At 52.1% G+C, this 14,448-nt stretch overlaps 1 protein-coding gene across 1 annotated transcript in view; it reads right to left on the reverse strand.

The window, feature by feature from the left end:
• SLIT1 (slit guidance ligand 1) overlaps window positions 1-5,963 on the reverse strand; it is a 175,739-nt gene extending 169,776 nt beyond the window's left edge. The window contains exon 1 of the mRNA XM_040486030.1: window positions 5,386-5,963. Coding sequence (XP_040341964.1) covers window positions 5,386-5,582 — 197 coding nt within the window. The 5' untranslated portion in view covers window positions 5,583-5,963. The remainder of the gene's footprint in view (window positions 1-5,385) is intronic.
• Between the last annotated feature and the right edge of the window lie 8,485 nt (window positions 5,964-14,448).

Genomic DNA, 14,448 nt, shown 5'->3' on the forward strand with positions numbered 1-14,448 from the left:
GTAGCCGCTGTGCTTTAGTCCCCATAGACATCTTCGCACACCTGCTCTTCTGCAGACAGACCTTTCTCGCCCACCAGCCTGCAAGCTCCCTGGGGAGCGGGTCCACACTCTGGACCTCTCATAACACTATGCACACAGCAGGTGCCCAACAGCTGTTTGTCCGCCACAGGCTGGGTTCCAGAAAGAAGAGGAGGGGGTTGCAAACTCCATCAAAAAGAGGAGCCCGTTCTCCACCCCCACCCCCTCACCCCCACCCCCTCCCCAGCGCAGCCCAGCTCCCTGGCTACTGCCCAAGGCCCGGCCGTCATCTGCTCTGGGTAATAAGTATTTGTATGGCGATAATTACAGCATTTGGGGAGAAAATCCCATTAAGCAAGAGCCCTGCCGAGCTGCTAATGCCGGCACAGGACTGGAGGCCAAGCTCCTGTCTGCTTCCAATAATGCAGGAGCTTTCCGTCCCTGCCACCCTTCACCCGGCCCCAGAGAGCACGGCTGTCCCCTGCTCACAGCCCCAGGCAGCCAGGACCACCGAGGACCAGCCCCCTGCCTCCGAGAGGGGCACGGAGGCAGGGGCAGTGTTCTCGGGGGCATCCAGAACACCAGTGGCTACACGGTGAGGGAAGAGGGAGCGGGGCCGTGCTGGGACCCAGAAATGAGTGGTGCCCCAGTTCCTTTCATGTCCTTGCAATTCTGTCACCTTAATAACAATAGTAATACTACCATTTATGGGGCACTTGCTGTGTGCTAGGCCCTGTGCAAAGTGCCACTCCCAGCACTGTCGCATTTAAATCCTCACAACCAGCCTCGCAAGCAGGTCTGCTATCGTCCCCACTTTGTAGGCAAGGAAACGGGGTGCTGAGGAGTCACGCCTTCTCCAGAGTACTTACCCCAGTTTGCCATTATGTGTTTATTCTCATATTGTGCCATTCATCTCTACCTCCCTTACTGGGCTAAAACTCAGGGAGAGACAGGTGGTTTGGTGTTCTGTCCGGCACTATTCACTCAGCACGATGCAGACACACGATAGACAGCTATCTGTTGAATGAATTAATTAAGCCCCATAACTTGTCCCAGGTCCCCCCAGCTGCTGAGTGGCAGAATGGGGCTAAAATCCCAGGCAGTCTGGCTCCAGAGCCATGTCCTCACGCCATCTACCCTGCAGAGAATCCCTGCAGGCCACCACCCTGCTCCCTCCTGCAAACTGCAGGAGACAAAGCTGCCCAGGTCCAAGGAAGGAGCACTCTGGACAGCCAGACTCCAGAAGAGTCCCTTGCAGCACCACCAACACTCACGTGCTTACCTCCCAAGCTCTCTCCTGCCCCACTGGAATCCTCAAACCTTTGCTTGAGCTTCTCAAATAATAATAATAACATCACCCAGTTAAATCACAAAGCATTTTCACACAGCCCTGTGCCAAGCACACCACCAGGCCCTCTACATGCATTCGCTCACTTAATCCTCACCATCAACCTGCAAAGCTGTCATCATCGTCCCTTTTACAGATGGGGAAACTGGGTCTCAGAGCAGATGGAGTGACAGCACCAAGGGCCTGCCACCGGTCATGCAGAGCCCAGCAATAAGCCCAGAGCACCTGCTACTGGAGCCGCCAGCCCCACTTAGAGGCAGCCTCCCCTGCATAATGCAGGTCTCCGCTGCAAGAGACCACAGTACAGACATGGCTGCGGTCTGGCCCCCTGACCCCTCTCCATGACCACCACCCAATCGTCATTTGGAATTCCAAACAGGCTCCTGGCTGTCCTGGGAAGTCTTCCTTGGGCATGCTCACCCAGCCCCGTTGAATGGGGCCTCCAGATTCAGGGGGCCAGACCAGGAAAAGTTAAGGGCCCTCCAGGCCTCTGCAGCAGGCAGGCGAGCTAGGGCAGTGGACAAACTGGCCACGATGCAAGAGAACAGGCCCCCAGAACCTAATGAACAGCAGATCATGATGGGCCCGAGGTGCGAACGGAGACCAAGGGGCCTCCCCCAGGGCCTTTCCCGGCCTTAGCATCCTCAGGCCTCTCCTGTCTCTGCACCCTGCACCCACGAGGGCAATCTGTGACAAATCTAGAATACAAGTGCCTGGGGTGGGTGGGAGAAGCGGTGTCCCCGCATATTACACCCTCTTATCACACTCTCCTGGACGCTCTAGTCTAAAAGACTGTTTTAATTTTTAAAAACTCCAACTGAAAATCAAAGTCGTTGAGTAGAAGAAAAGACAATTAATAGCGGCCGTGGTTAGGTCCCTCTGAGCCTGAGTTCTACAAAGAGATGAAGCTTCCAGGCCTCCTCCACCACACCCCTAACCCTCACTCCGTATTTTAATTGTTCCATTGCAGCGAATTATTCAGCGTCCCTGCCTCACGCAGCCCGCCAGCCCCACAGCCCCTCTGGCTGAACCAATCTCCTCAACAGCTCTGGAGTCTGCATGGCCCTTTCCCAGAAGTCTCCGCAGCAAACCAATCTCTTCCCACTTGGGGGGACAGGCCTGGACCCAGAGTTACGGGATATGTGATCATAAAGTTGCCGGGTCTCATGAGCTGCCATAGAAACTGCCCAGAAGACAAAAGGCGAAGGCACAGCTGCACTCTTTCCCAATTTCACAGCCGCAGAAGCCACTGTCTCAGGCTCTGACACTGCACGACACCCCTATCGATTAGACAGGGCGTTTGCTACAGCTATTTTGGGTCTGCCGGGGCGCTCACCAAGGCCTCTTTTCGGGGTGTTCTATTCCTCTTCAAATGGCTCTTCAGAGGCCTGCCTGCTGCACAGGCTTTCACCGCCTGAGAAGTTTTGCACTCAGCAAAGACCAGACTTCCCCCGGCTTCCCCCTGGTAAGTCACCCCCGGATTCCATCCCTGAAGTCCCCAAAGGAAAAATCCAGAGAGAGACAGAGAGAGAGAGAGAGGACTTCCTGACTCTTCCTCACCTTCCCAACCTCAAGCCCTGTCACATCCCACTGGATGTGACACGCTGCAGCCCCGGGACAAAGCCGGTCCACTCAGCCATCAGGCTGGCACATGCACACCTGCAGGCCTTTTGCCCGAACGTTCCCTCTATTTGGGCTGCCTGCCATCTCTGCTTGGCATACTCCGACCCAGCCACTATTGGGTCCCAAAGTATGCTAATAAAATGGCCCATCCTCTGAGAAGCCCCTTCCCTCCAGAAGAGTGCTTCCCACCCCAATGCTCCCCACCACAGCCCCATCACACTGCCAGCCTGGCCCTCTCCCAAGAGCTTCCAGTTATGTGTCCCCTGCCTGGTCCTCTCGCCTGTATATCTCTTGAAGGCAGGGACTTGCTCACTCCCTGCTGGAGCCTCAGCACCGAGGGTAGTTCCTGGCTCTGTTACACATTTGCTGAATTAAATAGAGACTTTTCTCCTGATCCTATCACAATAATACCTCTCACTTAGTAAACATAATGAACCAGGATCCTTTCCATATATGATCTTCGGTCCTCACAAAAACCATCAGCAGCCCCATTTTCTGGATGGAAAGTAACAAAGGCTCAGAGAAGTAACTTGCCCAAGGTCACACAGCAACCTCAGCAGTTGAAGGCCCAACTCTCTTTTGCATTAGGAAATTTCACTTCCGTTCCACTCTGATAGCAAAAGCGTTCAAGAGTAACTGAACGCCAAAACTGACACTGTCCTCAAGACTAAAGGTGGAGAGAAAGAGCAAGGAATGAGATGACTTCAGCATTCAGGTCCAAAGGCTAAGGCAATGGGCTACCGTGTCACAGACCTAGGCTGTCATCAGCATAACAGCTGCAAGAAAAATGCCCTGTGGATGCAGCAAAGGAACAGAGAATAGGTCCAGGACAAACAGGTGTGGAGGGCGACCCTGCAACCTCAGGGGTCCTCTGGGCAGATTCCTGACCCTCAGTCCCTCTCCATAGCCACACAGGGTAATGCACAGGCTGCCCCAAGGAAACCTGATTCTGTCCAACCTCTCCCCATGCCAGCATCTCTCCGCAGCCCCACAACACACATGTACATACACACACACACACACACACACACACACACACACACACACACACCAATTCCCATCTAGATTGCATCTAGATTGCAAATTCTCTGAAACCTCCATGGGAATTTTTCAGACTCAGCCAAGAAGAGTCGGGGGCAAACGTGTGTTCACTAATTGCTGACCTTGGTACAGAGTTTGATCCGGGAGATAGCTCTCCCCAGGGTCAGATTTCTGCCTTTGGCCAGCTGGGAGCTGTGAAAATGCGCTCAAGTTATCGAGATATGTACGCCTTTCCTGAGAGCCATTGCAGTTGCCCAGGAGTGTGGGGAGAAGGGGCAGGCAGGTTTCAAAGGAGCTGGCAGCCTTCTCCAAAGTCCAGTTCAATAATCTCCCAAAGCAGTCACCTCTGCAGGCAGCACAAAGACCCTGCATGTGACCAAAAATCTACACACATGGCCCATGTACAGGGACTCTCACAACCTCCCACTACTGAGGTGACACCATGGGTACTAGGAATTCACACAGACACACATTCTGCAGGAGAATCTGGAGAAACAAATGATATAGATCCATACACACACACACACACACACACACACACACACACACACACCCTACAAAGCTCAGCCCATCTAGAAAGGGCTGAGTTTTCTCAAGAATTTAGAAGTAAGAGACAACAGGGGAAGATGAATTATTTTCAAATGACTTCATGGTCCATGTCTCTACTCCAGGCTCCCGACCCCTCAGCATTATCACACCTACCCTTTTCTGGGTGTCGATGTAATATACCCCAGGCCCCAAACCCAAATCCCTCACGTCCCATTGTCTGCCTCGGTTAGGGATGGCTGGATGTGAGGTGGGGGGGACCAATGCCTGACACCTGCAAGAGAAGAATTCTTAAGGCTCTGGGGCAAACAATGGGGAGGCAGGGGAAGACTGGAAACTTCAACTCCATCCCATCTTGCGGCCCATCACCTGCCTGCTAGCCCACAGAGCCCAGTCCACACATGCAGCTCAGACCACAGCCCAAGCCCCATGTGCCCAAAAGAAGACATGGTGCCTGGCAGTGCGAGGAGCTTCCCCCCTGAGTGCCAGGAAGGCTTGCTGGCACCAAGTCACAGGCACCCTGTAGGAATCAAGTGCTGGCGCAGTGGGAATGGCCTGCCAGGGCTAAGGGCAGGGTGCAGGGGTGAGGATGGGAGCTGACAGCCCCGCCAGGGCCCTTTGAATCCCGGGAAAGGGAAACCCGGGTGCTCCTGGCTCCTGGCTCAAGAAGGACCGCGGCAGGCACTGACCCGTCTATTGGCCACAGAGCCCGGGCCCCAACAGTGCTGCCCCACCCCAGCCCTGAACTCGTCTTGGTGGGAGGGTAACCGCGGGGCTCCCTGAGCGCTGGGGATGGGGGCCGTACTCACAGGCGCTCCGTGTTCCGTGGGATGTTCTTTGGGATGGCCTGCAGCCCCGTGCCGTGGCAGTCCACCGTGGTGCCGGTGCAGGTGCAGAGGGCGGGGCACGCGGTGGCACCCAGGCGCCACGCGGCTGCCCACAGCAGCAGCCAGAGCTCGGGTCGGACGAGCCCCGCCGAGGGCCCCCTCCCGGGCGTCAGCGCCATGGTGCCCTCACCGCGTCCCGCTGGTGTGTCAGACGGCGGCAGCCGCTTACCATCCCCGTCCGGGGCGGCCTCCAGGTGCGGTCCCGGGGCAGCGCCACCGAGGAGACCGCGGGCTCGTACGCGATGCCCTTGCGGGCTGGGAGGCACCTTGCTCCTCCAAGCGACGGCTCCTGTGTGCGGACCGAGGGAGGGCGCCTTGGGCGGAGGGCGCTCGGCTCCTCTCCGGTTTCTCGCTGGCTGCGTCTGTCTCCCTCTCTCCCTCCCTCCAGCTCCCAACTGACTGCTGCGAGGAGGAAAATGGGCAGGCCCCGCGCGCGCACGCACCCTGCGCACACACACACACACACACACACACACACGCACAATCACACACTCACACCCGCACGCTCGCTCCCACCCGGCAGTCATCCATCAATCGAAAAGCACACATCCAGGGCCAGACTCCTCCCCGCCCTCCCCCAGCAGCCCCCTCCCCCGCCTCCCGACGACGACCACTCGGCGGCGGCTGCTGCGAGCAGCGTACAGTTTCAAAGGTGGAACCTCCGAGGCGCCGCGAGCGGGCAGGGGGCTACGGGGGAGGGGATGGGAGGATGGCCACCGCTCAACCTGTCCAGTCCTGGCCCTGGCCGACTACACACACACACACACACCCCGCGAGTATGTGCACACTTAGACCCAAGCACTCGGAACCCGCAGCCCCAGCAGCTGTGCCAGAGCGAGGGGGAGATCTTATTTTGCCCCCTGGACCCCCTTCCCCAGGGCCACAGACATGCTTTCCCCGACGTCAGAAACGCGTCCCAGGCCCCACCAGACTTGCTTTGTGAATACTTGGTGAAAGGAAGCTCCACACCCCAGCTCTCCAAGCTACCTACCTTACTTAGCCTTGGACTTTGAGGGCAGAGCCTTGGGGGGGGGGGGGGGGGGGAGGCGGAATGTACAACAACCCTAGGCTAAGTACAGTCTTCTCCCCTGTCTCCACCAAGATGGCAGCAACCCACTTGTCTGAGAAGACAGCAGCTACCTGCTCCCTCATGAAAATGGCCCTGATGTGGACATTTGCTCGTCGGGGAGATGTTATTTCTGCCCAGTCGGCTACACTGGCTTCCCAGGTGGGGATGCAGGGTTTGGGCAGAGTATCAGTGGGGGTTGGAAGTCCAACCCACACTCACAGCAATATTCTTCCATTTCTGACAGATGAAAACGAATATTCGGTCCTGCCATCAGAGGGCTGCAGACGGGGCTGGAAGAGGGCTGGGTGGCCTGCTTGGGAGAGAAGCTCCTTCCACGGTCCACCCATGTCAACCCCCCAAGCCTCTTACCCTCCTTTGGATAGGGACTTTTCTTACTCCAAGGCAGGTGTAGACACAGGTGTGGGCATGGGTGTGAACAGGAAATCCAGAGAGGGAGAGAATTATCCTCAAGCCCAGAAAAGATGAAGGACCTCTGGAAAATCAAGAACAGCTGTGGTTTGCTACCCAGACATCTTTTGTCCATCGTCCCCTGATTCCCGGCCACTTACAGGCGCTGGCAAGAAGAAACAGTTAAGCAGTTCCAGAAGCACCTCCCTTCCCTGGAGCTGGCTACCTGGGTTTCCCCTCGGGAGGAACCAGAAAGAAAGGTAGCTGGTCCAGGAGGTGCCAGGGGTAGGCACAGCATGGATACAGCTTGTGGGGGGCGTGGGGGATGTGGCTAGTCTCCACGAGATTAAAGCCTTATCCACCAGGTATCCAAAGACTTGGTGGGGGCGGGGGGGGGCTTTGTTTTTCTTTTCCACCTTGATGAAAATTTTACTATCTCCCCTGTCATAGCAGAGATAGAACTGTGGCCAGTATGTCACAACTAGTGTGACTGGTGTTATGGGCTTTTGACAGTTCTTTTTCAGGTTTTTACACACTGCTCTCCATGACCTCCATCCCAGGCCATGGGTTCTTCAGTATCAATCAAATGACAACTTGAGGGATAGGGCCCTTCTTGGGGGTCCCCAGGGGCTGTGACCTTAGAGAAGCTTCCCACACATTAAACCAGGACTCCAGCCTACAAGAGCCTCCTCACTCCTCTCCCTCACCAATTTCTGCTGCTTCTCCGCAGGGCGCTCAGCCCCCTCCTCTCACAGGCCCTGCCAGCTGCCTCAGGCAGAGTTAAATCCTCATTCCACTGAGCCTGCTGCTTTGTTTACCCCCTCTTAGCTGGAGCTGTTTACACATGTGGCTCCTTCCCTGACACTCCTCCTGGGGCAGAGCCTCCCTCTCCCCCACGGCTTACTTATTTCCTCGCTTTGGCAATTAACCCAGCACCTGGCACTTAGTAGGCCTGTCACAGACGGCACTCAGACTGTTGAAGATGTCCAGTTTCCAACCTTCTGCTCCAGCGGTGCCTCCCCAGCCCGGTGACCTCAGAGGGCTCCTCAGAAGCCAGGACCCATGTGGGGAAGAGGGATAGTGTTGATTAACTGGGCCACTTGCCCTGGGGGCTTCAGAGTGGTAGGGTGATGGGATGGAGGGAGGGGTGGGAGCCAGCAGGGGGCTGCAAGATCAGCCCTGCCCGTGTCTCCCAAGAGCCAGCCAGTGCCCTAGAAGCTTCTAGACTGGCCTGGACAGTGAATCCCAAATTGTCACCACCTGGCAAAGCCTGGCGTTTCCTATAAAGGGGAGGGAAGGAAGGGGGCCCCCTCAGACCCAGGACAAAGACTCCCCACGCCAGCCTAGTCATGGGAGGCCCTGCCCCAGCAGCCAGGCAGCTCCCCAACTTGGCTCCTAGCCCCAGTTCCTCCACCCCAGAACCTGGCTGGCTCCCCAGTTTGGGAGGCAGCTAGCCATGAATGAACGCAGCTCATTAGCGTTCCTAGCACATTTACTCTTGAAACAACCGCCTGGCCAGCCGCTCACCCACCACCCCCACTCTGCTTTGCTGGTTCAGTTTCCTCTCCCAGGCCCCTCCCTCTGTTGGATCTCCCTGCCCCCTCCCTACAGCAAGGCCACCTGCTCCCTCTGCACGGGTGGGGAGGAGGCAGCCTTGTCATACTGCTTCTGCCAGGAAGGCTCTGCCAAAGCCCACTGGCTACCGTCAGGGCAACCCGGGATGGCGGGGTGGGCGGGGGGGACTGGGGGCTGGGTCTCCCCATCCCAGTGGTGGGCATCTCCTCCAGCCCCCTCAGCCATGCGTGCTCAGGAGTTGAGGGCCACCTCCCGCCTGAGACCGGGGAAACCTCTGGGGAGTGTCTCCTTCCAGCTTTCTGCACAGGGCCCTCTCCTCCACCTCCACCAGCCCTTCTGAGGCACCGAGAAGCAGAGCACCTGGGTGAGGCTGCAGAGCACTGCGGTTTGGATTTCTGGACTGCAAACGGCAAGAATGAGACAAAACGCCTGCCATCTGGGCGTTCGTTCAACACCATCTATTAAGTATCTATGTATTATGTACACTGTCCTGGGACTTGGCACTTCAACAGAGAATAAGAACTGCCCTGGCCTGCCCTGAGCTCCCAGTCCAGTGGGGAACAGAAAGAGGAAAGCCCACTCTGCATGATTAGCTTGGTAAGAAGGAGTGTGGAATTGCAGAGAAGCCAGAGTGTGGCGCTCAGGGTAGGGCCAGAAGGCTTCCTGGAAGAGGAGGCACTTGAGCTGAATCTTGAAGGATAAATAGGCATGGGCTGGGCAGCAAAACAGGAAGAAAGCCTTTCTGGGTGAAGAGAAGTACAAAGGAAAGGCACACAGATTGTGGCAGCATCTCAGTGGCTGAGCTGGGGCAAGTTCAGCAAGGCTAAAATGTGGCAGGTGTTCGAGTGGGAAGTGCAGGTAGAGATCTTAGAGATGGCAGGTGGGGCAGGGGGGGAGGAGGGCGGACATCCGAGAGGCCCTGGTGCAGCCATTCTGGCTTTACTGGGCTTGCAGAAGTCCCTGGCCTGTCCCCATGCTCAAGCACAAGCGCATATATGTAGGTGCCTGCAATGCACTATCCCTGGAACCAGTGACCCAGAGAGGACAGGATGATGGCAGACGAACAGTTTCAGCATATGCTTTTTTTTTTTTTTTTTTTACTGTTAGGATTTTTTTTTAGCTGTATAGTATGACTTAACCTCCCCATCACCACCAAAACATTTTTAAATACCTTTGTATGCTTATTATAAATGCCAATTCCCAGGACCCACCCCAGACTTTCTTAATCAAACTCTTTACTGTTAACACACTGGGGAGTGAGAAAGTATGATTCTGATGCGGGTTCCGGGGACCATGCTCTAGAGCCTGGTGTGCTGAGTTAATCAGTTTGAACTTGGACCTGAAAACTCTGGGAGCCACTGAAGGAAGGGGCCCAGTGAAGACGAAGGGTCTGAGGCCTGTCTGCCTTCCTCATCTCCAGTCTCCACACACTCTTAGCAAAGATGAGACACATCAAAGAGAAAGGCAGCCATGGGGGACTGGCAGGGAGAGGACAGAGCCACGTGGCAACGGATGCGTAGTAGTAGCTTCAATCACAAGATGTCACAGCTGGAAGGGGATAAAGAAATCATCAAATCCAAACACCACCATACAGTTGGCAGCTCAGAGAAGTGAAGCAACCAACCTAACCTCACAGGGCAAAGGAATGGCAGAGCCGGGCCATGACTGAGGCTGCATCTTGATCTGCTAGGCCACACACCTGAGAAGAACACAGCATCTTGTCCATCCTGGGCACTCCTCCTGACCCTACAACCCCCACAGGGACTGAGAAGCCAGAAGTCTCCAGGGAAGTGGTGCCAGCAGGGCTCAGGATATGGTAGCTTTCATCTCTAAACCCCTTGAGGCACTCCAACTTGAAGGAGGCTGGACTGCTTGAGGCTTTCAATGACAAAGCCTAAAGCAGAAACAAGCTCCTAGACTTAAGATCAGTGGCTTTTCTAGAGGCTACCATATGCATCCAGGACAGATGAGAAGCAAGAGACACGCAGAGGGGAGAGGGAAGAAAGGAGAGGTGATGAAGACAGAAAGCAGGGGGCAGAGTCTGTGCAGGCAGCCATTTGATCATTCATTTATCAGACACTGATTGCATGCGGACTGTGAGCCACGCATTGAAATACAAGAGATTTTTTGCTTGGGATTCATTGGGCTTCTTGTATCTTGCTCATGGTTTAATTCAAATTTGATGTTTTCCATCATTATTTCTTCAAAAGCTTTTTACATCCCCTCCTTTCTTCACCTCTGGGGACCCCAAGTACACATATGTTGGGCCACTTGACGTTGTCCCAAAGGTCACTGATGCTCTGTTCATTTTAATCTTCTCTGTGTGTTTCATCTTGGTGAGTTTCTACTGTTGTGTTTTCACGTTCATTATCTTTTCTTCTGCAGTGACTAACCTGCTGTTAAGCCCATGCAGTGCAGTTTTATCTCAGACATTGTGGTCTTCATCTCTAGAAGATCTATTTGGGTGTTTTTTCTCTCCCATATTTCTTAATGTGCTTATGGTTTCCTCTGCCTTCTCATGCATATGGAATATAGTTGTAATAACTACATCTGTGAATTCTATTATCCTGCATCATTTCTGGGTCAGTTTTGATTGGTTGCTTTTTTTCTTCATTATGGGTCATATTTTCCTATGACTTTGTATCCTCGTAATTGTAGATTGGATGCCAGACATTGTGGATTTTACCTTATTGGGTGCTAGATATTCTTGTATTTCTAAAAAAATACTCTAGAACAGAGTCAAGTTACTTGAGAACAATTTGATCCTTTAAACTTTCCTAGGCAAGACCAGAGTAGCCTTTAGTGTAGGGCTGATTTCCCCACTACTGAGGCAATACCCTGTGAATAGCCTACCCAATGCCCTGTGAATTTGGAGGCTTTCTACTCCGGCTGGTGTCAACACCAACTCTGTGGGAGCTCCAAGGATTGTTTCGTCTACTCCATTTGGGTGGAACTTTCCCCAGCTTCAGATGGTTTATAGCATGCCCTGATTGATGTTCAGCTAAAGACTAGGGATGGGATGGAGCATCACAGGGAGGAACCATCTGCAAATCCCTCACTACTCTCTCTCTGCAACAATTTCCTCTCCCATCTCCCTGGAAACTGTAGCCACCTTGGCCTCCCAATCTCTCAGCTTCAACTCCACAATTCAGCTTCATGACATGTTACATTTGGGTGCCCCTCCTGCTCTGTGGCCTGGAAACTCTCTCCAGCCTATAAGCCAAGGCAATTATAATGCTCATCATATTTGTTTTCCCTCTCAAAGGAATCACCATCCTACATTACCAGTTGTCCAATGTCTGAAAACAGTTGTTTCATTTTTGGGTTTTGTTTTTGTTTTTGTTTTTGTTTTTTTTTAGTTGTTTAAGGTGGAAGGGTAAATTTGCTCATTATTCTACCTACACAGACACAGAAGTTTGGGGGCGCCTGGATGGCTCAGTTGGTTAAGCGGCCGACTTCAGCTCAGGTCATGATCTTGTGGTTCATGGGTTCAAGCCCCGCATCAGGCTCTGTGCTGACAGCTCAGAGCCTGGAGCCTGCTTTGGATTCTGTATCTCTCTCTCTCTCTGCTCCTTCCCCACTCCTGCTCTGTCTCTGTCTGTCTCTCTCTCTCTCTCTCTCTCTCTCTCTCTCTCAAAATTAAACACTTTAAAAAAATCTTTTTTGGGGCACCTGGGTGGCGCAGTCGGTTAAGCGTCCGATTTCAGCCAGGTTACGATCTCGCGGTCCGTGAGTTCGATCCCCGCGTCAGGCTCTGGGCTGATGGCTCAGAGCCTGGAGCCTGTTTCCGATTCTGTCTCCCTCTCTCTCTGCCCCTCCCCTGTTCATGCTCTGTCTCTCACTGTCCCAAAAATAAATAAACGTTGAAAAAAAAATCTTTTTTAAAGACAGAAGTTTGTAAGAGATGTTTAGCAACACTCTATGCCCTTTAAACTCTCCAAACATGCTAAGGAGATACAATCAAGCAGTCACTTGATTTTGACAAGTATCACGAAATTGGCCAGAGAAGGGGCCTCAGTCACATGGGGCTTCTCTCAGTTTATAAGACTGTCACTCTGTGACACTCTGTGCACAAGACAGTCCCTATGCTAGCATGCTCTTTCTGCCATTCTCAACATGGCTTAGTCCTCCTCCTCCTCCTATGCAACACCTCCTCCAGGAAGCCTTCCCTGACTCCGGGTTGAGTCAGCCCCCTCCCCTGTCATGCAGTCTCCTGGCTCCCTGTGCCCCCTTCAGAACACTGATACTGTCATTTGTAATTGCTTGTTTACCTAATGTCTCTCCTCTCCCCCTAGGCTGGAGCTCCATGAGGGCAGGTTCCCATCTATCTTGTTCCCTAATGCCTAGTTTAGGGACTAGAGCATAGAAAATGCTGAATAAATATTTTTACTGAAGCATGGGGTGGGGGGAGCATTCAGGGGAGGTGTATCTTGAGAATAAAGGTGCAAAAAAGGCAGGTCTCCTGTAAAAATCAGGATAATAAAGAGTCACATATGGCTAGAAAGAGAATTCCCCAGGGAGCAGTGAGTTGGGGTGTTTTGGAAATCCATGAGCGTGGTATAGCTTTTCATTTATTTGTATCACCTTCAATTTCTTCCATTAATGTGTTACAGTTTTCGGAGTACAGGTTTTTCACCTCCTTGGTTAAATTTATTCCTAGGCATTTTATTCTTTTTGATTAAATTGTAAAAGAGACTGTTTTCTTAATTTCTCTTTCTGCTAGCTCATTGTTAGTGTATAGAAGAAATGCAACAGATCTCTGTATATTGATTTTGTATCCTGCAAATTTACTGAATTCATTTATTAGTAGGTTTTTTGGTGAAGTCTTTAGAGTTTTCTCTATATAGTATCATGTCATCTGCAAATAATGACAGTTTTACTTCTTCCTTTGGATGCCTTTTATTTCTCTTTCCTCTCTGATTGCTAGGGGTAGGATTTCCAGTACTAAGTTGAGTAATGGTAAATCTAATTTTTTAAAAAACATACCAAACATTAACATTATTGGGATTATGGGTGATTTTTAGCCTCTTCTTTTATACTCTTCTATATTTTCTACAAAAAAAAAAACCCACATTTTAGAAATAAAAGTATAATTACTAAATCTATAATTATTGCCTGAATAAAATTACCATTAAACTTAGTATTCCAAATTTAATTATTTTATGAGCAAACTAAATAACACATTTTACATTCCTGCATTGAAGAGCTGTTATAAATCTGCAAAGGATGCTTAAAATAAGTGATGGCTTGTATGAACTATCTAGAATAGGTAAACTCAGAGAGACAGAGAATAGATTAGAAGTTACCAGGGACCAGAGGGAGGAAAGAATGGGGAATTATTGCTTAATGGGCACAGAGTTTGTTTGTTTGAAAATAGAGGTGATATTGCATAACACTGCAAAAGAAATTAATGCCACTGAATTGTACACTTAAAAATGGTTAAAATGGATATATATACCACAATAAAAAATAGTAATGTGATGGCTGCGTGTTACAGAACGCCCATCGGATCACTGGCTTGTCTCCAGCTCCCCAAGATGGATGCAACAAATTATGAAAACGGTAGTTACCACTAACAATGAGCAACTGCTGCCCAGAGGTAAATAAGCTGCTCATCATCACCTGCTGACAGGGATCGGGGATTTGAACCCAAGCAATCGGACCCCAGATGTCACACCTGTAACCATTTTACTGCACTCGACAATGGCAAAACCGTCTGCTGTAGATTTCATATGACATGGATCGTCTGTAGGTAACCCTGCAAGGAAGGTACTGCTCTTCCTACTTACAGACAGAAATTGGAGAAGCTCACAGTGAACTGCTTGCCAGCTTATCCAGCTGGTGGGGGCAGGGTTCCATTCTTAGACCCAGGCTGGTGCCTGCAAAGGCCTGACAACGGTGTAAATGACTGACTGCAGATTGAAAACAACCGA

Source organism: Herpailurus yagouaroundi, unplaced genomic scaffold (assembly GCF_014898765.1).
Source record: "Herpailurus yagouaroundi ecotype Mexico unplaced genomic scaffold, PumYag 163, whole genome shotgun sequence".
NCBI classification, from domain to species: domain Eukaryota; kingdom Metazoa; phylum Chordata; class Mammalia; order Carnivora; family Felidae; genus Herpailurus; species Herpailurus yagouaroundi.